This window comes from Danio rerio, chromosome 11 (genome assembly GCF_052040795.2).
Source record: "Danio rerio strain M-AB ecotype USA chromosome 11, GRCz13ab, whole genome shotgun sequence".
NCBI classification, from domain to species: Eukaryota; Metazoa; Chordata; class Actinopteri; order Cypriniformes; family Danionidae; genus Danio; species Danio rerio.
Genome location: NC_141031.1, coordinates 12,937,114 through 12,962,603, shown reverse-complemented (window position 1 = coordinate 12,962,603; position 25,490 = coordinate 12,937,114). Strand labels below are relative to the sequence as shown.

The following is a 25,490-nucleotide window of genomic DNA, read 5'->3' as shown; positions in this document are numbered from 1 at the left end:
ATCACATCTTGTAAGAGATAAAAGCTTGTAAAAGCATGTAAAAACAATACATAAAAAAAAAAAAAAAAAAACCTGACCGGCCCACATTTAAAAAATGATCCGGCCCTTCTGGCATTTGCCAGAATTGCCAGATGGCCAGTACGCCCCTGGCCATAGGTCAGGGTGATAACTTGTTGCAGAAGTATAAATCAGCCTGAACTTTTCACTGTTTTTGACAGAAATGTGACAGTGAAACCTCTATATGACTGTTCATGTCTGTACACGATAAATGATTCTGTGTGCCTTATAGTAGGGGAGAGCGGGGACGAAAGTAACGCTGGACGAAAGTAACAAAGGCCAGATAACATTGGCTTTCCAGGCTATGACAGCATATTCAGCCCGTTACTGTAACAGCAGGGCAGGAGTGGGATTTCTTTTCAGCCCTGCAGTTTCAAGCCTTAGACCGGCCCACCTCTGTTCACGACTGACTATATTAAAATAAGGTCATTTGCAATTCAGTTTCTAAAGACACTATCACGTCTTTTTCAAGGAAACAGCTGCTTTAGAACTTCAAATGTTTTTCATAAATATGAGAAGATTAAAGGGTAGCTAAATCTCCAAAGCTATACTTTAAACATCACATTGTCCCTTCCTGCAATATCTGAAAATATATTCTGTGCAAAATTATTTATAGATATGCAGTCTTTTGTAACGGTGGTCACACAAAAAAATCTAAATAAAATATGTACACCCACATAAGTAACCCAAACAGTATTATATTGTCCTCCTAACACTAAAAATGAAATAATAATAATAAAAATAACACTTTACTCAGGAGAGGTTAGAGCAGCAGCATCACAACACAACATACTGACCACTGGACCACAATGTAGCTGTTATGTTGGTGAGTTTGGAAGAATAAATAAGTATTGCGCTGGTATCTGCAAGACTCTTTTAACCACAGTGTTACTTTCTATTGAAGGCTTAATCTTTTTCACCCCTTTTTTATATTTCTGATCAAGTTATGTCAGATTTATTAATGTAGTGAATCATCTGATTTTCATTGAGCAGGTGTAATATTCATTAATATTAATTATTCAAATTCTTTTTTTCACTAAGGTGCCGCAGTTTAAGGTCGAATGCTAAATGATCATCATTAACCTGCCGGCTGCGTTTTGCTGCCTGCGAGAAAATAAATAAAAAGAGTGAGGCTATGGTCAAATAAATAAATGAAAAAAGTGCGACTGCTGAGAGTGCAAGCAGCTAGGGACACCGGCCCTCGCAGCCAAAAAACTTTCCCGGTGCTCCCGATTAGCCAATCCGGGCCTGTGTAACAGGTATAGAAATAATAGTTCACTTTATTTATAGAATTACACAAAATGTGTGTTTTACCTGAAGTGTTAATTAAGTATACCTGCTCCTTTAAATTTCTGAGAAAGCTTAAGTTTTTTAATTTCCTGTTCTGCACCCGCCTCCTCCTTTTCTGTACTGACTGCACATGGGAGAGGTGGGTGTCTGCAGCTCTAATTAATCTTAAATCATATTTACTTGACTTTTGAAGCCAGTTTTTATGTTTCAATATTATGTATAACTTTCTTTTTCACATATTTCACATAGTTCGTTATTTTTGTGTTTTCATTTTAATTGAGGTTTTGATTTTTATTTGTCTGATTGAAGCATGTAAAAGTGATGAGGGCGAAGACACACTGTAAAATCTGTGCTTTTGTTTACATCAGGAGTGATTAAAGAGCCGTCACAACTGCTGATACCTGTCTGGTTATTCCCACAATAAAAAGAAAACACAATGCAGAACCCTTGATGGAGCTGCCAAATATCAGATGATGGGTTCAAAGTAACAATGTGTAAATTATGTTTAAAGTGAAATTCATTCAATCATTCATTTTCATTTCGGCTTAGTCCCTTTATTAATCGGGTGTCACCACAGCGGAATGAACCGCCAACTTATCCAGCATAAGTTTTACGCAGAGGATGCCCTCCCATGTTGCAACCCATTACTGGAAAACACCCATACACTACAGACAATTTAGCTTACCCAATTCACCTATACCGCATGTCTTTGGACTTGTGGGGTAAACCAGACCAACCAGTGAAAACCCACACCAACACGGGGAGAACTAAAGTGAAATTCTTCTATAATTTTTTAAATACCACCCGATATTGATAGACCACACTTATGAGTTAGTAACCACAGCAAAACATATTTCTGTCTAAAACATCATCTTTTCAAAATATACTCATGAAATTGAGATAATTTCTGTATTTCTGTTTACAAATAAAATGTCTAATCTACAAATAAACTTTTATTCATTCATTCATTTTCTTTTCAGATTAGTCTCGTTGGTTCACCACAGCGGAATGAACCCCCAACTTATCCAGCACGTTTTTAGCAGATGCCCTTCCAGCTGCAACCCATCACTCGAAAAAACTAAACTTTTAGTTATTTCTAATTATTAACACACAGTCATGTCATTCATCTCAAAACCTTTATTGCTTCTTTTTTACTGTTAGAAAGATATATCAGAGTAAAAACAACTAGTGTAAAAGTCTGCGTCTCTCTGTGTCGCTCAGGCTGCACTGCAGTGTCTATTCACAGGCGCGATCCCACTACTGATCAGCACGGGGGATTTGACCTGCTCCGTCTCCGACCTGGGCCGGTTCACCCCTCCTTAAACGACCTGGTGGTCCCGAGCTCTCCCAGGAGAACCATATCGATACCGAACTTAGAGCGGACACCCGATCAACATAGTCCACTGCAGCCCAGAAGCCCTGAGCTCAAGCGATCCGCAGCCTCAGCCTCCCAGTAGCTTGGATTACAGGCGCGCGCCACTTAACCCGGCGAGAGCTGAGAGAATCAGAGCTGTGGAGAATCTGATCATCACAGCGACCTCTAGTGAAGGAAAAATTAATGATGAATAAAAACTGACTTCATAGCCTTATGACATTAGATAATAATAAACAGCAGTATGATCACAAATAAAAAAATTACAGTAATTAGTATCAACATAGTATTTTTGAACTAAAGATTATTATACCATATTTATTAGCCTTTACAACTCATTTTATGAGTGCCACAACATTCTGTTTTCTGTATCAACTAATAAAATGTAATAAATACTGTAGTATACTTTAGTTTTTTTTTTTACTACAGTAAAAGTGGTTTATTGTATCATAATACATATAGCTGTAGAAAACATATTACAGAATGGGTGATTTGTTTATATTAGGTGTGCATCTGCATAAAACATTACAATTATTTGCACAGCAGATCTCGCAACTCAATTTACAATTAGAGGGATACAAAGTTAGCTTTAGCTCTACTATAAAAGATTTGGGTGTCATATTAGACAGCAATCTAACTTTTAAAAACCATATATCCCATGTCACAAAAACTGCCTTCTTTCATCTGAGAAATATCGCTAAATTACGAAATATGCTATCCATCTCAGATGCAGAAAAGCTAGTCCATGCTTTTATGACTTCGAGACTGGATTACTGTAATGCTTTATTTGCTGGCTGCCCAGCATCCTCTATTAACAAACTTCAATTAGTACAAAATGCAGCAGCCAGAGTTCTGACCAGGTCCAGAAAATATGATCATATAACCCCAATTTTATCCTCCTTACACTGGCTGCCTGTTAAATTTCGTATTGAATTTAAAATATTACTTCTCACCTATAAAGCTCTAAATAATCTAGCTCCTGTTTATCTAACCAACCTTCTGTCTCGCTACGAACCAACTCGCTCCTTAAGATCTCAAAATTCAGGGCTTCTGGTAGTACCTAGAATAGCAAAATCAAGTAAAGGAGGTCGAGCCTTCTCTTTCATGGCTCCTACACTCTGGAATAGCCTTCCTGGTAATGTCCGAGGCTCAGACACACTATCCCAGTTCAAAACTAGATTAAAGACCTATCTGTTTAGTAAAGCATACACTCAGTGCATCACCTAGCGGGTTCCACACTGGCTTCTACATCTTGCTTATATACACTATGAACAGCAGCTACGCTAATTATTCTCTTTCTCTCTATGTTCACCTGGGGATACTCATCCCGAGGTCCTCAGATTAGGCGGAGTCACTGATTGGATCCAAGACCAGCGACGTGATGATCCCAAGGATTCCATATCCGGGACCAGGCCATATCCTGAGCTGCTGCTACGCTGATGGTCGTGGGGAGTGGAGAACATGAGTCTGATTCCAGCGACGCTCCAGGGACAGACGAGTCTTCATTGAGGCCATCTTCCAGCATAAACCACGGCGAATGAAGTTCTGCACAAGACTTTTGGCCAGCGGAGAAATTAAAATGGTCGTGCCCAACTGAGTCTGGTTCTCTCAAGGTTTTTTTTTCTTCACTCCCATCAGGTGAAGTTTTTTTTCCCTCTCCGCTGTCGCCACTGCCTCGCATGGTTCGGGATTGGTAGAGCTACGCATCGATGAATTGGCTCTTCAGTGTTTGAACTCTCAGTAATGATTAAATCACACTGAACTGAGCTAAACTGAACTGAACTGAACTTAAACACTAAAACCTGAACCACACTGTTCCAGTTACTATGACCATTTATGTGAAGCTGCTTTGACACAATCTACATTGTAAAAGCGCTATACAAATAAAGCTGAATTGAATTGAATTGAATTGAATTACAAACAATCTACGAGCAGAGATAAATACAATATAAAATTCTGAAATCAAATGAACAGAGCTTTGTTGTTTTTTAACAAGTCTAACAGTATTCAGGTACAGTAATGTAATATTCAAATGTACAATAATACTGCTATTGTCTTCATTTTTTTAATTAAATAAAATTATTTGCAATTAAAATTACAAATGATGCAATTTATTAAACCTGAAGCTTTTACAGTCACAGGCCTCAGAAACACACGCAAACGCTAAATTATAATCCAGACTCAACCTTGTATTTCTTGTGATGTGACTATTGTGAATGATCATTGATGCTGAAATAATGCTCTGGGATAATTTATGTGATTTAAGGGATAATTGACCCAAAAATGTTCATTCATAATCGTCACAATCATATTTATGCGGTGAACTATCCATTTAAGATTGTGCAAACAGTGAACCTCTGAAAAAGTAAAGCTTTAATGTTTTAATTTTCCACTTAAATACCAGTTCCTCATCTAACATTCATTCATGCAGTGAATAACTATCATTAACTGAGTTACATATTTATTATTCAGTTTACTCTTACTCATCCACTAACTGTGGTGTCAGATGCGGTTTTGACCTCCATCAGTGTTTTTAACATCTATAAGACTCGACAGAATCTCACACAATCTGTGGCATAAATTGATAGACTGTTTCAGCTTTAGCAGCACATCATGCTGAATTACTGATCCTGAGCTGAACATTGTTTATACAAGTACCACAAGTTATTTAATCTGGTCTAAAGACTAAAAAGCTGTTTAATATTAAAGATAAAAGGTAAACTAAAACCACTTTGTCCTCTCTGACACTAAATATGTTTTAGCTGTTTTATGATAAAAAAATATGTTTGTGATTATTAATCTGCAACCAACAACCTGCAGTATTTTATAATATGGTGGCCTTTAGCGTCATTGTGCAATATATGAACTGTGGATTACACTAGAGGCCACATCTGCATCTGACACCATATTAAGTGACTGAAAAAGTGTTGATTCAATTAGTGAATGAATGAATGAATAAATGAGATACTCACTGAATGAGTGAATGTTAGTCGCTGAACTGCTTTTCTGTTGTCATTTAAAAGCTTTTCATTTCCTGATGAACTGTGGCCTATTTGACGAGATGTTTCGCTGTTAAATGGCAAATCATAAATAATTTAGTTATGAAAATATTGTTTCTATATGTATTAATCATTATATATATAATATAAATGAGTCACTGGGCGTTGCAGGCAATGTTACTCAATGGTTCAGATCTTACCTCTCTGACAGGTCATTCAGGGTGTCTTTGAGGGGAAAAGTGTCCAACCTACAGCATCTAAACACTGGGGTACCTCAAGGCTCTGTTCTTGGGCCACTTCTCTTCTCCATCTACACGACATCTCTAGGACCAGTCATTCAGAAACATGGATTCTCCTACCACTGCTATGCTGATGATACCCAACTATACCTCTCTTTTCACCCTGATGATCCCTCGGTTCCAGCTCGCATCTCAGCCTGCCTGTCGGACATTTCACACTGGATGAAAGATCCTCATCTTCAGCTTAACCTCACGAAAACAGAAATGCTTGGAGTCTCTTCCAACCCGACTCTGCACCACAGTTGCCTTTAAATAGCACAACATTGTGATTAACTATTCAGTACAATAAACTTTACTATGTGGTTCTAAAATACTATAGTATTTAGTTTAAATAACTATATTTTATTTGGGACCGTACTGCTGTTTATTTTTATCCAAACAGTGCCATAAGACCAATAAAAAGTCAACTTTACTTCATCATTCATCATTTCCTCCACTAGAGGTCGCTGTGAAGATCAGATTCTCCACAGCTCTGATTCTCTCAGCTCTCGCCGGGTTCAGTGGCGCGCGCCTGTAATCCAAGCTACTGGGAGGCTGAGGCTGCGGATCGCTTGAGCTCAGGGCTTCTGGGCTGCAGTGGACTATGTTGATCAGGTGTCCACACTAAGCTCGGTATCGATATGGTGCTCTTGGGGGAGCTTGGGACCACCAGGACGTGTAATGAGGGGTGAACCGGCCCAGGTCGGAGACGAAGCAGGTCAAATCCCCCGTGCTGATCAGTAGTGGGATCACACCTGAGAATAGACACTGCACTGCAGCCTGAGTGACACAGAGAGATGCAGACTTTTCTTCCAGGAGCACTTACACATACAAAAAAAGAGGAGAAATACTAATTAATCTCTTTCCCTAATGTTTTATTGTTCTGACCATTCTAGATTTATAGGGTCATCATAACTGCATTATAACAGGCTTCATCAGGCAGTAAATCTTTTGGACTCTTAAAATGTTCTTTTGATTATCAGAGACAATAAATATCACACACTTCTGATCACTTCTACATTCACTGTAATCCACTGCCACAATCACACACACACACACACGCACACACACACACACACACACACACACACACACACACACACACACACACACACACACACACACACACACATTGCTGTATAATAAAGCTTTGAACCAAACTTTGGATTTGGATGAGGCAACTTTAATATTTTATTGATTTTAACACGTAATAAAGATCAAAGGCAAACATGAATGGATTTACATTATAAACGCAGCAGGAAATGATGAGATTAGAGAGTTTTAAATAATTTTTAACACACGGAAATAAACTTTTGTAGAAAATAAATTTGAAGGTGGCTTTAAAAAAAGTGTTAAATTACTTTAAAAACGGAAAAACAAATCGCCAATAGGTGGCAGCAAGAGACCGCTTTAATCGAGTGAAGCTTTGAGTGATTCATTCAGCCACGAATCACTGATTCATTGACTCGCCCGACTCTTTACAAAGGCCAGAATCATTCGTGTAAGGAAATGCAGCTGTGTATTATTCAGAGATGTCCAACTGTTCTGCTGTTTATTTTATTATTATCATAGTAATGATTTCACTATTATTTATGAGAAAATAACGCGGAAGTTTTTCAGCGCCTCGTCACGTGATCGTCAGCATCCATGGCAACGGTTCTTTTTGTGTTGTTTTGAACTTGCTCTGTCATTGGCATCTGATCTCGGCGTCCTTCCTGGCAACTGATTCCCAGATTATTGATATTATTGATTGTTGGATACATCGATTGATCGCCTGCTGCTCCCTTCATTCAGGTTTGACCCTTGTTATCACACTGTGTTTTGTGTTTAGTATGTCTTGTGTTCATTACAGGTTTCAGAGTCGACTCACCTACGACTCGCTCCAGTTTGAGGGCCTCAACATCACTGTGGGAGAGCTGAAGCGGCAGATCATGAGGCGCGAGAGGCTGAAGTTCTGCCAGCTGAAGATCAGCAAAGGCCAAACTGATGAAGGTGAGATGAGGAAAAGCCACTTAAACTATACTACACTAACATTAGATGTGTTATCAGACAGACTTGTAGAAGCTGACATGTGTTATCATGACTCTGATGGTGACATATAGTGATGTTTTGAGTGTTTTAAAATGCTAATGGCACTCAAAGTATACTATGGTAAATGATTATTAATATATAAACTTTATTTTGCTGTCAGAATACACAGATGATGATGCTCTCATCCCCAAAAACACATCGGTCATCATCAGACGGGTCCCTGCGGCTGGACTAAAGTCATCAAACAGAAGATTTGTTGGGTAAGTCATGTGAAATGAGCGCAATCGTCCTCTGATAGATGTTATATCAAGAGTTTGAGTCTGTCTGTGGTGTTTTAGTCACACAAGCTCCTTTGTTTTGTTTTGCAGACATCAAGCTGGACCATCAGCTAAATCTTCTCAAACAGGTGATTCTTCACTCCTCTCACTGGAGCAGCTGTTGAAGGTATTGAACAAATGATTAATTCACCCCACTGTTCTGCTCTGTATTGAACTGCAGTGTTTGCATTTGAGGCGTCATAATGACATGCAGTGCAGAATATCAATACACAGTGTAAAACACACAAACGCACACACACACACACACACACACACAGCTTCTTAGGCAGACCAGTAAAATAAAATTCTAATGTGCAAATGCCTGTGAAACAGACTGAGAATCTGGCTGAAGCAAAGGCATCAGAGGAGGACAAGCTAAAAGCGGTGATGTACCAGTCCAGTCTGTGCTACTACTCCAGCAGGTGAGCGTTCAGACACTGACAGGTTTGGTTTGTGAGAAATGTTAGAGCTGATTCTCATGGTTCTGATGTTCATCAGTGAGGCCATGACACTGCTTGGGCTTCTTCCACCCAACTATGTCTGCTTTCACTGTGGGATCCCAGGACACCACATTAGGCACTGCCCCTCTAAAGGGGTAACTGGGTTTTCTAAGCTTATGGTTGCTGTGAACTTGAGCTCTTGTCTCCATCAGTCAGATTGTTTGCTCTGTCGTTTGACTGTCACTCATGAATTCACAGGGCAGCAGCTCTGCTTCGCAAAAGCGCATCAGGAGGAGCACAGGGATTCCCCGCAGCTTCCTGTTGGAGGTGGACGACCCAAACCGAAAGGGAGTCATGATGGATGGCAGCGGCAAATACGTCATTCCCATCATAGACGCGTGAGTAAACTGTACTTGGCATTGCAGCATGTTCTAGTGTTTGTGAAAATCTCACATTATGTCTGCTTGTGTGTGTTTGCGCTCGATCTGTTCAGTGAGGCCTATGCTGCTGAGAAGAAAAAGAGGCCTTCCTTCTGCCAGACCAAGCCGCTGTCCTCCTCTTCCTCAGCTGGTACAGCATCTTCAGTCCAGGACGTCAGAGGGAAACGTTCCCGCTCCCCATCTTCACCAGAGACGCACGGCGACCAGAAGAGACCACGTCACTGAGAGACCTTCACCCAAGAGACCTGGAGCCAACGTGAGCACAGTGTATATATTGTACATAGTTTATGAATAAAACTGAATAAAGATTATAGCAGCATAAACTGTGGACTGGTTGACCTTCACACAATACAGAAACACAACAGAAAATGATCAACACATTAAGATAGAAATGATGAACAAACATATTGCGGGAGAACCAGTGTGCTGTCCTGCTCAGAATCTAAAACTTTTAGTTAAAGTTTATTTCAGAGGTGCTTCAGGGAAACTTTTTCTTATGAAAGGCCAAAAACTAAACTCGTCTGAGGGTGGTGGGCTGGAGGTAAATCTACCAAACTGTAAAATTGTCAATGTAATTTCCTAATTTATTATTATTATTCATTATATAATTTACATGATTCACTGAATACTGTAATTTACAACATTTCAAATTATTTAATTGTATTAATAATTATACATTTTATAATGAATGAAAGTCTTACAATAAAACATGAACAATCCCATTTATAACACTAAAATACACTTTGCCTTCGCTTGCTGATGTCTTCTGTAATGTCTGCTCTCCTTCAAGTGACTTATTTTATTTGATTCATTCACAACATTTCATTGAAACGTTTAATTTCAGTTTGTTTATTTTTGTATCTCAACAGTTAAAAAATAAAGTTATGTTGTATTAGAAATGACAATCTCTGTTAAATACTTTCCCCCAAAACTCCCCATCATTCTCCCTCTCTTCTCAGATGGGATGGAGGGCCAAATCAAAGGTTACCGTGGATCCACTTTGGCCCACGGGCCCTAGTTTGGGCATCTCTGATTTACACCGATGACATGCTCATCTAATCAATCCTGGCCAAACAAAATGTTGCAGCTCATCTGGTCTTCAATGATCCCAAGAGAGCCCACGTCACACCTCTCTTACCTCTCCACTTACACTGGCTGTCAGCTGAAGGTTCAAAACATCTCCACTTGCTACTTGCTACACTTGCCCCTGTGTCCAGAAGTGAGCACTGCCTCTTAGAACCATGCCATCAAGGATTTGGGGGTGTTTAACCCTTCTGTGCTGTTGGTGAAGTTTTGGTCCTCTCTGGGCTGATTTTGAGGCTTAATTTAACAACAACTTTCTCTGTGGTTCAGCAAATGGGATGATTTTTGGTGACAAATCTTGTTGACACATATTTTGGGAAAATACTTTTAGAATTTTTTAAAAACTCAACAATACACTCTGAGCAAATTTACCACCCTTTCATTGTGTTCATGGCTGTTTTTGCCCAAATGATTTCCATTATTTTTAAATGCAACATCATGACAGCGTATAATCATGCATTCTTGATTGTTGGTGGTTTTTCCTGTTGGGAAGAGGTAAGATTTGTGATTTTTACTGGTGATCATCAGTTACAGTTCAAAAAAGCTTGATTTCTTGCTTTTATTTGGTGTTTAGTGAGTGTGTGAGGTTGTAAGAGAGACTTTTACACACATATATTGATGTGTAGGAGAAAATACAAAATAGGCACCTCAGCTGTCAGAACATAGTAAACATAGTAAGTGTACTTATGCATGTACTCTATAAATTGCAGTTTTACTCCACAGAACTCCATATAAAAATCAGACACGCTTTTGTACGGGTAAAGGATGTAAAGGATTTAATGGTGCCAACTGATGATCAACAGTAAAAATGAAATTTGACCTCTTCCTAAGTGGGAACCCACTAACCAGAGTTGCTGCTGGTCAAAAGGAGACCCTAAGATAATTTTTACTGCGGTGCTTCAGCAGAGAAACAAAAACACACAAACATATGTATTTAAATGTGTATTCATTTATTATATATAAAAATATGCATATAAACACTCAACATTAAATGTTTCATAAAATAACATTTTACGTAAAAATAAACACTGACATGTCTTCTGCAGAAGGATTCCTAATTGCAAACATTTAAAAAGTTGTCATAAAACCCTGTCTGAAGCTGTAGAGATAGACGGTCCTCGGTGCTGCATGCTGTATCTGTAACGGTCAGCTGCTGGGCCCGGTTTTTCAAAAGGTTTAATCCGGATCAAATTGATCCAGATTTAGTAATTATGTTTTTGCGATCCGTGATCAGGTAATCCAGCTTACTTTTTGAGCCAGTTTTTCAAAGCAACATCGAATTGGATCAATCTGATCCGGATAGGAATTTTTCAGGATCACTAAATCTGGATAACCAGTGCTCAAACAGGATAGGAAATCACTATCCAGATTTTTTGGATCAAAATGATCCAGATCCTACAAAAAAGATCTGAAAAACCCAAACTAAAGGTTTGATCTGGATCAAAACCAAGATTAGATTACGTGATCTAATCCGATTATGTAATTCGTTTTTTCTTTTAAAAAACCCATTTTCAAGATTTGATCCAATCCCTTATCCAAAATCCTAGTGGATTACTTTTGAAAAACCGGGCCCTGGTGTCAATTTTCAAAACTCTAGATACGAAATTCACAACCATTGCTAAAATTGCACATTTTTTTGCAAAACCCTTAACTCTTTTTTCAAATGCTTGGATAAAACGCACACAAGTCAAAAATACTTTGTTCATTGAACTCAGATCACCTTTTTAATATAACACAATTAAACTTCAAATTGATCCCATTTCAAAATGCAACTCAAACATTACAATTGAAATAACCATGTATTCATTTACTTCACGTGATGTTATTATCAACTGATACAAGCACTCAAAATAATAATTAACTGTTGCATTACTCTGGATGTATGGAAACTTTTGTACAATATTACATGTTTAGATGATGAAATAATCAGGATAGATCAAATGACATCAGTTACCACAGAAGATGACCCAACTGAACTACATTATCTATAGATGACATCTTTATTCATCCTTAATTTTTTTGTTCCATGTACCACTTTTACAGACAATGTTTTCATATCTGACATTACTGTATGTATGTGAGAAAGCCCAATCACAGCAATATCAGGCCTGGATTCACATTGACAGAAGGTTCTTTCCAAGATTTTTGACTTATGAAAACACCACTGTGATGTAGAGGAGAACCAAACCCACAAGACCAGAAAGATGGAAACCCAGATCCTAAAATAGAAATCTGATATATAGAAATATATGCAAATTACATATGTGACATAATAGTTCATAAGAATTTTACATATATAAAATGTCATACATGTCAAAATATTGCCATTTTTTACAGTTTTTCTTGTTTGCTTTGACCTGGTTAAAGAAACTAGGTTCCACTTCATTTTCATTTTCACTATCCCAGCAGAGCAGAAGACAGGTCTTGCAAATTTGTAAACCTTTTCTCATTGGGTTGACACATTTTCCTTAGCATTTTTCAAAACAGTTAACACAGATGTCATTCAAGCAGTCCAAACTCCATTGTTTTAGCTATGGTAACCAAACAGAGACCATCTATTCCTAACCATTAGACACTACCAAGATCAGTTTGAATTCACTGAAGCAGCGATTTGAAACTCCTACACTCAAGTCTTCAATTAGCAATCAGTCTGCAAACCTTATATAAATGGTGGAAGGTCTGTGTTGTTCTGTGCCAGCATGGATGGAGGAGGTCAATAGTGGCTATGTCCTATACTCCCAAAAGATTTGACTGTACATTGGTTTAAATGTGTTTAATATTTACAGTATTTTATTATTTTTGTCTGTTTTTACAGTATTTTAGTTTTCAGCCACAGTTTGAAAATTGTCATGAATTCAATATAAATTTAATCAAAGCATTTCTTATTCTGGATCCAATTCTTTGCAAAAAGGCAAACTTGACGGCCCAAATAGAAAGACAACAAATGGCATTGGCAATAGGCTACAATGACAATCAATGGTGGTGCACTGACTTCTATATTTTGTATTTTGTTGTCCATTGTGTAATGATTAATTCAAAGAGCTCATATATTTGTTTGCAAGTTGTGTTGTTTGAAGGTAAAACTAGCTTTTGTTTCATATTTTAAATGTTTTGACACGATATGTGCCTTTTGCAAGCAAAATGTGTCATTTTGACCATGAGTGCTGCTGTTTAGGCCTGTGTGTCTACTGTTTTGAAAAGGTGGAGTTTCAGTTGACAACTGCATCCAAGCAATCGAGAAAAACTGTGACTATTAGAATTACAAATATAAACATGTATGTTACGTATATATATATATATATAAATATGATCTATTATGTTATATATTTTACCCCTAAAAATATTTTACCTATAATTTTACCTATATTATGACATGTTATAATAATGTAATTTGCACATGTTGCCATATATCAGCTTTCTATATGGGGATGTGCAGTGAGGAAAACATTACAGTAAACCTACATTATGATGGAACGAATAAAACTAGATCAGTATATCCACTGTCTGCACCGTTCCCTCTACACTTATGTATAAACCATCATGAAACCTGTATCATATATTTTAAACAACAATATTTAATGATTATTAATGATTGTTTATTGAAACAATGTGCATTTTGTGTGCTGGTGATCTAAAGTTGTGTTCCTGTAGTATTTGTATGATAATAGGATTATGTGAACCAATGATCCTGCTAATGCAAGACTTCCTTAAGGAAATGAATGCAGCATGCAGAGTTTTGAACACTGGAGAGTTTGTGTTAAACGTAGTGACTGTTCAGAGTTTTGTGTCTAGAGTTTTGAAAATTGACATCAGGGTTCTGCAATTTGTGGCAAAATGATTGAAAAATACTGTAAAAGAACGGTAGTCAAGCACTTTTCATATGTATTTGAATTACTTTATAATGTGGAGTTAATTCAAGCCTTTCTGCAATGATGAGTCACACACAATGTCATTACAAAGTTTCTGTGCGCACACAGACACACACACATATGCGTTTTAAAGCTGATTTATACTTCTGCATCAAGTTTACGTGTATGGAGTATGGACACTGACGCTGACCTCTCAAAAAATAAAACTATATATCACGACAATGCGTATCACAAACTCTGTGAATGGTCAGCTTGGTAGAGCTGAGATGTGTGGTCAGGGCTGAGAGCCATGGGAGAGTGTTTACAGGTGTTGAATCTGGTAAAGGAGCTCTATATGGAAACTTTTGTTTTGTGTTTACCTTATGATTAAAGTTGTTGCACATTCCCTGGTTCCCGTCTCTGAATGAGTGAGTTTGAGCTACAGTATTTTGCATTAACAAGCAAAAACTCAACACAAAGGAACAAGGAAAACCTGTTGCCAGCTAGCATTTTGGAAGTGTTATTGCAGAGCAACACTAACAGAACACAGAAGTTTAAGTGCATGGCTTCACGCAAGGCATGTGCCATAGGTCACGGTGATAACTTGTTGCAGAAGTATAAATCAGCCTGAACTTTTCACTGTTTTTGACAGAAATGTGACAGTGAAACCCCTATATGACTGTTCATGTCTGTACACGATAAATGATTCTGTGTGCCTTATAGTAGGGGAGAGCGGGGACGAAAGTAACACTGGACGAAAGTAACAAAGGCCAGATAACATTGGCTTTCCAGGCTATGACAGCATATTCAGCCCGTTACTGTAACAGCAGGGCAGGAGTGGGACTTCTTTTCAGCCCTGCAGTTTCAAGCCTTTGACCGGCCCACCTCTGTTCACGACTGACTATATTAAAATAAGGTCATTTGCAATTCAGTTTCTAAAGACACTATCACGTCTTTTTCAAGGAAACAGCTGCATTAGAACTTCAAATGTTTTTCATAAATATGAGAAGATTAAAGGGTAGCTAAATCTCCAAAGCTATACTTTAAACATCACATTGTCCCTTCCTGCAATATCTGACAATATATTCTGTGCAAAATTATTTATAGATATGCGGTCTTTTGTAACGGTGGTCACACAAAAAATCTAAATAAAATATGTACACCCACATAAGTAACCCAAACAGTATTATATTGTCCTCCTAACACTAAAAATGAAATAATAATAATAAAAATAACACTTTACTCAGGAGAGGTTAGAGCAGCAGCATCACAACACAACATACTGACCACTGGACCACAATGTAGCTGTTATGTTGGTGAGTTTGGAAGAATAAATAAATATTGCGCTGGTATCTGCAAGACTCTTTTAACCACAGTGTTACTTTCTATTGAAGGCTTAATCTTTTTCACCCCTTTTTTATATTTCTGATCAAGTTATGTCAGATTTATTAATGTAGTGAATCATCTGATTTTCATTGAGCAGGTGTAATATTCATTAATATTAATTATTCAAATTCTTTTTTTCACTAAGGTGCCGCTGTTTAAGGTCGAATGCTAAATGATCATCATTAACCTGCCGGCTGCGTTTTGCTGCCTGCGAGAAAATAAATAAAAAGAGTGAGGCTATGGTCAAATAAATAAATGAAAAAAGTGCGACTGCTGAGAGTGCAAGCAGCTAGGGACACCGGCCCTCGCGGCCAAAAAACTTTCCCGGTGCTCCCGATTAGCCAATCCGGGCCTGTGTAACAGGTATGGAAATAATAGTTCACTTTATTTATAGAATTACACAAAATGTGTGTTTTACCTGAAGTGTTTATTAAGTATACCTGCTCCTTTAAATTTCTAAGAAAGCTTAAGTTTTTTAATTTCCTGTTCTGCACCCGCCTCCTCCTTTTCTGTACTGACTGCACATGGGAGAGGTGGGTGTCTGCAGCTCTAATTAATCTTAAATCATATTTACTTGTCTTTTGAAGCCAGTTCTTATGTTTCAATATTATGTATAACTTTCTTTTTCACATATTTCACATAGTTCGTTATTTTTGTGTTTTCACTTTAATTGAGGTTTTGATTTATATTTGTCTGATTGAAGCATGTAAAAGTGATGAGGGCGAAGACACACTGTAAAATCTCTGCTTTTGTTTACATCAGGAGTGATTAAAGAGCCGTCACAACTGCTGATACCTGTCTGGTTATACCCACAATAAAAAGAAAACACAATGCAGAACCCTTGATGGAGCTGCCAAATATCAGATGATGGGTTCAAAGTAACAATGTGTAAATTATGTTTAAAGTGAAATTCATTCAGTCATTAATTTTCATTTCGGCTTAGTCGCTTTATTAATCGGGGGTCACCACAGCGGAATTAACCGCCAGTTTTTCCAGCATATGTTTTACGCAGAGGATGCCCTCCCATGTTGCAACCCATTACTGGAAAACACCCATACACTACAGACAATTTAGCTTACCCAATTCACCTATACCGCATGTCTTTGGACTTGTGGGGTAAACCAGACCAACCAGTGAAAACCCACACCAACACGGAGAGAACTAAAGTGAAATTCTTCTATAATTTTTTTAAATACCACCCGATATTGATAGACCACACTTATGAGTTAGTAACCACAGCAAAACATATTTCTGTCTAAAACATCATCTTTTCAAAATATACTCATGAAATTGAGATAATTTCTGTGTCATTCATCTCAAAACCTTTATTGCTTCTTTTTTACTGTTAGAAAGATATATCAGAGTAAAAACAACTAGTGTAAAAGTCTGCGTCTCTCTGTGTCGCTCAGGCTGCACTGCAGTGTCTATTCACAGGCGCGATCCCACTACTGATCAGCACGGGGGATTTGACCTGCTCCGTCTCCGACCTGGGCCGGTTCACCCCTCCTTAAACGACCTGGTGGTCCCGAGCTCCCCCAGAAGAACCATATCGATACCGAACTTAACGCGGACACCCGATCAACATAGTCCACTGCAGCCCAGAAGCCCTGAGCTCAAGCGATCCGCAGCCTCAGCCTCCCTGTAGCTTGGATTACAGGCGCGCGCCACTGAACCCGGCGAGGGCTGAGAGAATCAGAGCTGTGGAGAATCTGATCATCACAGCGACCTCTAGTGGAGGAAAACTGAATGATGAATAAAAACTGACTTCATAGCCTTATGACATTAGATAATAATATACAGCAGTATGATCACAAATAAAAAAATTACAGTAATTAGTATCAACATAGTATTTTTGAACTAAAGATTATTATACCATATTTATTAGCCTTTACAACTCATTTTATGAGTGCCACAACATTCTGTTTTCTGTATCAACTGATAAATTGTAATAAATACTGTAGTATACTTTAGTTTTTTTTACTACAGTAAAAGTGGTTTATTGTATCATAATACATATAGCTGTAGAAAACATATTACAGAATGGGTGATTTGTTTATATTAGGTGTGCATCTGCATAAAACATTACAAACAATCTACGAGCAGAGAAAAATACAATATGAAATTCTGAAATAAAATGAACAGAGCTTTGTTGTTTTTCAACGAGTCAAACAGTATTCAGGTACAGTAATGTAAAAATGAAATGTAAAATAATACTGCTATTGTCTTCATTTTTTTTAATTAAATAAAATGATTTGCAATTAAAATGACAAATTATGCATTTTATTAGACCTAAAGCTTTTACAGTCACAGGCCTCAGAAACACACGCAAACGCTAAATTATAATCCAGACTCAACCTTGTATTTCTTGTGATGTGACTATTGTGAATGATCATCGATGCTGAAATAATGCTCTGGGATAATTTATGTGAGCTAAGGGATAATTGACCCAAAAATGTTAATTCATAATCGTCACAATCATATTTATGCGGTGAACTATCCATTTAAGATTGTGCAAACAGTGAACCTCTGAAAAAGTAAAGCTTTAATGTTTTAATTTTCCACTTAAATACCAGTTCCTCATCTAACATTCATTCATGCAGTGAATAACTATCATTAACTGAGTTACATATTTATTATTCAGTTTACTCTTACTCATCCACTAACTGTGGTGTCAGATGCGGTTTTGACCTCCATCAGTGTTTTTAACATCTATAAGACTCGACAGAATCTCACACAATCTGTGGCATAAATTGATAGACTGTTTCAGCTTTAGCAGCACATCATGCTGAATTACTGATCCTGAGCTGAACATTGTTTATACAAGTACCACAAGTTATTTAATCTGGTCTAAAGACTAAAAAGCTGTTTAATATTAAAGATAAAAGGTAAACTAAAACCACTTTGTCCTCTCTGACACTAAATATGTTTTAGCTGTTTTATGATAAAAAATTATGTTTGTGATTATTAATCTGCAACCAACAACCTGCAGTATTTTATAATATGATGGCCTTTAGCGTCATTGTGCAATATATGAACTGTGGATTACACTAGAGGCCACATCTGCATCTGACACCATATTTAGTGACTGAAAAAGTGTTGATTCAATTAGTGAATGAATGAATGAATAAATGAGATACTCACTGAATGAGTGAATGTTAGTCGCTGAACTGCTTTTCTGTTGTCATTTAAAAGATTTTCATTTCCTGATGAACTGTGGCCTATTTGACGAGATGTTTCGCTGTTAAACGGCAAATCATAAATAATTTAGTTATGAAAATATTGTTTCCATATGTATTAATCATTATATATATATATAATATATATAAATGAGTCACTGGGGGTTGCAGGCACTGTTATTCAATGGTTCAGATCTTACCTCTCTGACAGATCATTCAGGGTGTCTTGGAGGGGAAAAGTGTCCAACCCACAGCATCTAAACACTGGGGTACCTCAAGGCTCTGTTCTTGGGCCACTTCTCTTCTCCATCTACACGACATCTCTAGGACCAGTCATTCAGAAACATGGATTCTCCTACCACTGCTATGCTGATGATACCCAACTATACCTCTCTTTTCACCCTGATGATCCCTCGGTTCCAGCTCGCATCTCAGCCTGCCTGTTGGACATTTCACACTGGATGAAAGATCATCATCTTCAGCTTAACCTCACGAAAACAGAAATGCTTGAAGTTTCTTCCAACCCGACTCTGCACCACAGTTGCCTTTAAATAGCACAACATTGTGATTATACTATTCAGTACAATAAACTTTACTATGTGGTTCTAAAATACTATAGTATTTAGTTTAAATAACTATATTTTATTTGGGACCGTACTGCTGTTTATTTTTATCCAAACAGTGCCATAAGACCAATAAAAAGTCAACTTTACTTCATCATTTATCATTTTCTCTATTAGAGGTCGCTGTGATGATCAGATTCTCCACAGCTCTGATTCTCTCAGCTCTCGCCGGGTTCAGTGGTGCGCGCCTGTAATCCAAGCTACTGGGAGGCTGAGGCTGCGGATCGCTTGAGCTCAGGGCTTCTGGACTGCAGTGGACTATGTTGATCAGGTGTCCACACTAAGTTCGGTATCGATATGGTGCTCCTGGGGGAGCTTGGGACCACCAGGTCGTGTTATGAGGGGTGAACCGGCCCAGGTCGGCGACGGAGCAGGTCAAATCCCCCGTGCTGATCAGTAGTGGGATCACACCTGAGAATAGACACTGCAGTGCAGCCTGAGTGACACAGAGAGACGCAGACTTTTTCTTCCAGGAGCACTTACACATACAAAAAAAAAAAGAGGAGAAATACTAATTAATCTCTTTCCCTAATTTTTTATTGTTCTGACCATTCTAGATTTATAGGGTCATCATAATTGCATTATAACAGGCTTCATCAGGCAGTAAATCTTTTGGACTCTTAAAATGTTCTTTTGATTATCAGAGACAATAAATATCACACACTTCTGATCACTTCTACATTCACTGTAATCCACTGCCACAATCACACACACACACACACACACACACACACACACACACACACACACACACACACACACACCCACACACACACACACACACACACACACACATTGCTGTATAATAAAGCTTTGAACTAAACTTTGGATTTGGATGAGGCAACTTTAATATTTTATTGATTTTAACACATAATGAAGATCAAAGGCAAACATGAAGGGATTTACAGTATAAACGCATCAGGAAATGATGAGATTAGAGAGTTTTAAATCATTTTTAACACACGGAAATAAACTTTTGTAGAAAATAAATTTGAAGGTGGCTTTAAAAAAAGTGTTAAATTACTTTAAAAACGAAAAAACAAATCGCCAATAGGTGGCAGCAAGAGACCGCTGAATCAAGTGAAGCTTTGAGTGATTCATTCAGCCACGAATCCGTGATTCATTGACTCGCCCGACTCTTTACAAAGGCCAGAATCATTCGTGTAAGGAAACGCAGCTGTGTTTTATTCAGAGATGTCCAACTGTTCTGCTGTTTATTTAATTATTATCATAGTAATGATTTCACTATTATTAATGAGAAAATAACGCGGAAGTTTTCGGCGCCTCGTCACGTGATCGTCAGCATCCATGGCAACGGTTCTTTTTGTGTTGTTATGAACTCCGCTCTGTCATTGGCATCTGATCTCGGCGTCCTTCGTGGCAACTGATTCCCAGATTATTGATATTATTGATTGTTGGATACATCGATTGATCGTCTGCTTCTCCCATCATTCAGGTTTGACCCTTGTTATCACACTGTGGTTTGTGTTCAGTATGTCTTGTGTTCATTACAGGTTTCAGAGTCGACTCACCTACGACTCGCTCCAGTTTGATGGCCTCAACATCACTGTGGGAGAGCTGAAGCGGCAGATCATGAGGCGCGAGAGGCTGAAGTTCTGCCAGCTGAAGATCAGCAAAGCCCAAACTGATGAAGGTGAGATGAGGAAAAGCCACTTAAACTATATTACACTAACATTAGATGTGTTATCAGACAGACTTGTAGAAGCTGTGATGTGTTATCATGACTCTGATGGTGACATATAGTGATGTTTTGAGTGTTTTAAAATGCTAATGGCACTCAAAGTATACCATGGTAAATGATTATTACTATATTCAAACTTTATTTTGCTGTCAGAATACACAGATGATGATGCTCTCATCCCCAAAAACACATCGGTCATCATCAGACGGGTCCCTGCGGCTGGACTGAAGTCCTCCAACAGAAGATTTGTTGGGTAAGTTATGTGAAATGAGCGCAATCTTCCTCTGATAGATGTTATATCAAGAGTTTGAGTCTGTCTGTGGTGTTTTGGTCACACAAGCTCCTTTGTTTTGTTTTGCAGACATCAAGCTGGATTATCAGCTAAATCTTCTCAAACAGGTGATTCTTCACTCCTCTCACTGGAGCAGCTGTTGAAGGTATTGAACAAATGATTAATTCACCCCACTGTGCTGCTCTGTATTGAACTGCAGTGTTTGCATTTGAGGCGTCATAATGACATGTAGTGCAGAATATCAATACACTGTGTAAAGCAAACAACAACAATACACACAAACACACACACACAAACACACACAGCTTCTTAGGGAGATTTGAGGGTGTTTATTTAGAGCAAATCAGTAAAATAAAATTTTAATGTGCAAATGCCTGTGAAACAGACTGAGAATCTGGCTGAGGCAAAGGCATCAGAGGAGGACAAGCTAAAAGCGGTGATGTACCAGTCCAGTCTGTGCTACTACTCCAGCAGGTGAGCGTTCAGACACTGACAGGTTTGGTTTGTGAGAAATGTTAGAGCTGATTCTCATGGTTCTGATGTTCATCAGTGAGGCCATGACACTGCTTGGGCTTCTTCCACCCAACTATGTCTGCTTTCACTGTGGGATCCCAGGACACCACATTAGGCACTGCCCCTCTAAAGGGGTAACTGGGTTTTCTAAGCTTATGGTTGCTGTGAACTTGAGCTCTTGTCTCCATCAGTCAGATTGTTTGCTCTGTCGTTTGACTGTCACTCATGAATTCACAGGGCAGCAGCTCTGCTCCGCTTAAGCGCATCCGGAGGAGCACAGGGATTCCCCGCAGCTTCCTGTTGGAGGTGGACGACCCAAACCGAAAGGGAGTCATGATGGACGGCAGCGGCAAATACGTCATTCCCATCATAGACGCGTGAGTAAACTGTACTTGGCATTGCAGCATGTTCTATTGTTTGTGAAAATCTCACATTATGTCTGCTTGTGTGTGTTTGCGCTCGATCTGTTCAGTGAGGCCTATGCTGCTGAGAAGAAAAAGAGACCTTCCTTCTGCCAGACCAAGCCGCTGTCCTCCTCTTCCTCAGCTGGTGCAGCATCTTCAGTCCAGGACGCCAGAGGGAAACGTTCCCGCTCCCCATCTCCACCAGAGACGCACGGAGACCAGAAGAGACCACGTCACTGAGAGACCTTCACCCAAGAGACCTGGAGCTGACGTGAGCACAGTGTATATATTGTACATAGTTTAAGAATAAAACCGAATAAAGATTATAGCAGCATAAACTGTGGACTGGTTGACCTTCACACAATACAGAAACACAAAAGAAAATGATCAACACATTAAGATAGAAATGATGAACAAACATGCTGCGGGAGAACCAGTGTGCTGTCCTGCTCACAATCTAAAACTTTTAGTTAAAGTCTATTAAATGTTAATCTGAAAAAAATAAAACGCTGAACAGCTTTTATAGAATTCAATAGTTTTCCTCATAAAGGGGAAAAGTTCAAGAAACATGGAAGAAAAGGCGGCATGTACATATTTTTAAAAATCCATTGGAATGACAAAGATGTGCATGCTCTAATAAGTCATTTTGGCTGTGTTCATATGGTGTCCTTTGGTGGTTTCTATTGATGTTGTTGTTTACTGTTCAGCTGACTTAAGCAAATAGATTTCTTTAAAATGTAGCTATTAAGGGAAAAAATAATGTATCTTTATATATATATATATACATGGCCTTACTGTAGGAAGGCTGCTGGTGGGAGTCCCGACTGGTTCAGATGGCATTTCTGTGTGGAGTTTGCTTGTTCTCTCCGTGTTCATGTGGGTTTCCTCTGGGTGCTCCAAACCCATGTGCTATGCTGTAGGTGAATGAATAAACTAAATTAGCCATAGTGTGTGTATGTGTGTGTGTGTGTGTGTGTGTGTGTGTGTGTGTGTGTGTGTGTGTGTGTGTGTGAATGAGGGTGTATGGATATTTCCCAGTACTGGGTTGCAGCTGGAAGGGTATCCGCTGTGTAAATTGGGAATAAATTGATTGAATTATTTTATTTAACAATTTTAACAAAAATATACAAACAAGTCCAGTTTGACATTCATATCTTAAAAACTGTCGAGGATAAAATACACAATAAAGCCACAGGCTGATTTCCATCGTGGTCATCGATATTCTTAAAAAATGAACGAGCAAATCATAAAGTGCAAACATCATCAGCTCAGAAACTCAGCACAACAAAAATCCTCAACTTCAACAAAAACAGCCATTTTTTAATTTCCTCTCTAAAAACTCTCAAATTGAATCTCTTTAAAACTCCTCGGCAGTATATTCCAAGCAACAGTACACAGAAAAGACTTTCTACCTGTTTCACTATTAATTCTACAAGGACAAATACCCCTGCTACTCGCTCTTGTAGAATGACAGTGTACCTCACTAACTAAATCTTAATAAGTAAATATTTTGGGACCATTTTCTTTAAAATCTTAAACACCATCACCAATTTCAGAAAAGTGACCCTTTTTCCAACTTTTAATAAATTAATTTGACTATAATATTCATTATTTAAATGTGTCAGTGGAAGTACTTTGATAACAATTCTGCAACTTATTTTGGGCCGTCTGCAATTTATTTTTCATTTTTGTGGAACTACTGCTGTACCAAAAGACTGCAGCATAGTCAAAGTATGACCACACTAATGCACTAGCCAATATTTGTAAAGTTTGGAAATCTAAGAGCTCTGTCTGTCTTGCTAAAAACTTAATTTTAGAACTTTTGAATGGACTATAACAGCCATCTTCTCACCTGTCAAATTACTGTCTGAAATGGAACCTAAATATTTCCCTTCATGTTTGTGTTCATTAATTTGATGCTCTACTTTTACCTCTGATCTGACACATTTTCTCAGTTTCGCAGCTGAACCAAATAAAATAAATTCTGGTTTACACAAGTGTAAGGACAATTTATTAAGGTTAAACCATTAAGAGACTTCCTCAGTTTGTTTACTTATTTCATTTTCAATAAATTCCTTCCTCTCATGAGACACAATTATTGCTGCATCATCCGCATTTAACAAAAGCTTTTTTGAACAGGCCATTTTCAAATCATTGATGTATATTAAAAAAGCAAAGGACCTAAAACACTGCCTTGTGAAACTCCATAAGAAACGGTCGAATAATCTGAAAACACACCATTTAAATCTACTATTTGACATCTGTTTTCAAGGTAAGACTTCATGCATTTATAGGCCAAAACACCAAAACCCATTGCCTTTACTTTTAAAATCAATATCCTGTGATCGACTGTATTGAAAGCTTTTTGCAGGTCTAAGAAAACCATCCCACTTAACTTCCTTTATCCATATCGCTCTTTATATAATTTGTTAAATAAAAGAAACTGTTGAATCAGTGGAATGATTTTTCTAAAACCCGACTGAAACTCTACAATACGTCACATTTTAAACAATATTTTTCAATGTGCTAATAAATAACTTTTTCCCTCCCTTTTGACAAAGCACTCAAAATTGATACCAGCCTAGAATTATTAACCTCAAACCTACTACCTTTCTTAAAAAGAGGAATAACTCTTGCTTTTTTCAACTTTACCTTGACAAATAGAAAAATTGATAATATGTGTAACCACCGGAGTGACGCATTTAGGGAGTCTTTGAGGGAACTGCACTGGAATATTATCTAACCCTGTTGCTTTACTATTTTTAAGTGTTATTAATTTCCTAAATATATCCCCCTCCTCTATTTTATTAAACAAAACTTTCTAGATTAAAACTGCATTTGGCATAATACTCTATAATATAATTTATCAATAAAAATGCCATTTTGTACTGGAAGCTTTTTAACCGTCAATATCAGGTGGTATTAAAAAATAATTAACAATGTCATAGTCAGATATAATTAAAACAAACATGATGAAGCCAGTAAATCTGGTTGTGACCTACCCGTGTGTTACTTTTGTTTCTGATGGGGTCAAAAATTATAATGTGCCATTTATGTTTAAAGTAAAATTATTCTCTATATATATTTTTTAATTTGATATATTTTCAATTAAATTCAATATATTTCTGTCTAAGGCATATTTTTAAAATATAGACATGAAATTGAGATGATTTTTGTATTTTTGTTTACAAATAAACTTTCTGAAGTCTGCTAGTAAACTTTTAATTATTACTTACTAT

At 37.8% G+C, this 25,490-nt stretch overlaps 2 protein-coding genes, 1 long non-coding RNA gene and 4 other non-coding genes across 11 annotated transcripts in view; 4 read left to right on the top strand and 3 right to left on the bottom strand.

The window, feature by feature from the left end:
* Positions 1 to 25,490, bottom strand: part of LOC147841688 (uncharacterized) — a 71,195-nt gene that overhangs the window by 38,520 nt on the left and 7,185 nt on the right. The window lies entirely within an intron of this gene.
* LOC147834728 (signal recognition particle RNA) lies at positions 2,540 to 2,837 on the bottom strand. The gene has a single exon (XR_015503165.1).
* LOC147834727 (signal recognition particle RNA) lies at positions 6,508 to 6,805 on the top strand. The gene has a single exon (XR_015503167.1).
* LOC100005157 (E3 ubiquitin-protein ligase RBBP6-like) lies at positions 6,838 to 10,686 on the top strand. 4 transcript variants are annotated; one of them, XM_087273429.1, is made up of 8 exons: positions 7,452 to 7,988; positions 8,188 to 8,287; positions 8,396 to 8,471; positions 8,678 to 8,766; positions 8,843 to 8,939; positions 9,043 to 9,182; positions 9,278 to 9,480; positions 10,184 to 10,686. In XM_087273429.1, the coding sequence occupies exons 1-7, from the start codon at positions 7,829 to 7,831 to the stop codon at positions 9,447 to 9,449; spliced, it is 834 nt and encodes a 277-aa protein (XP_087129555.1). In that variant the 5' UTR covers positions 7,452 to 7,828; the 3' UTR covers positions 9,450 to 9,480; positions 10,184 to 10,686. The 4 variants fall into 4 exon arrangements, 3 of the variants coding, with proteins under 3 accessions (XP_087129556.1, XP_087129555.1, XP_087129554.1); XR_015502400.1 differs by lacking the exon at positions 8,843 to 8,939; XM_087273428.1 differs by lacking the exon at positions 10,184 to 10,686 and having other exon boundaries at positions 9,278 to 9,547.
* On the bottom strand, positions 16,922 to 17,219 carry LOC147834726 (signal recognition particle RNA). Its single transcript, XR_015503150.1, has one exon.
* On the top strand, positions 19,508 to 19,805 carry LOC147834725 (signal recognition particle RNA). Its single transcript, XR_015503154.1, has one exon.
* si:dkey-27d5.4 lies at positions 20,677 to 24,241 on the top strand. 2 transcript variants are annotated; one of them, XM_087273449.1, is made up of 7 exons: positions 20,677 to 20,994; positions 21,196 to 21,295; positions 21,404 to 21,479; positions 21,720 to 21,808; positions 21,885 to 21,981; positions 22,085 to 22,224; positions 22,320 to 22,586. In XM_087273449.1, exons 1-7 carry the CDS (start codon positions 20,835 to 20,837, stop codon positions 22,489 to 22,491), a joined length of 834 nt encoding a protein of 277 aa, XP_087129575.1. In that variant the 5' UTR covers positions 20,677 to 20,834; the 3' UTR covers positions 22,492 to 22,586. The 2 variants fall into 2 exon arrangements, with proteins under 2 accessions (XP_087129575.1, XP_087129576.1); XM_087273450.1 differs by lacking the exon at positions 21,885 to 21,981 and having other exon boundaries at positions 22,320 to 24,241.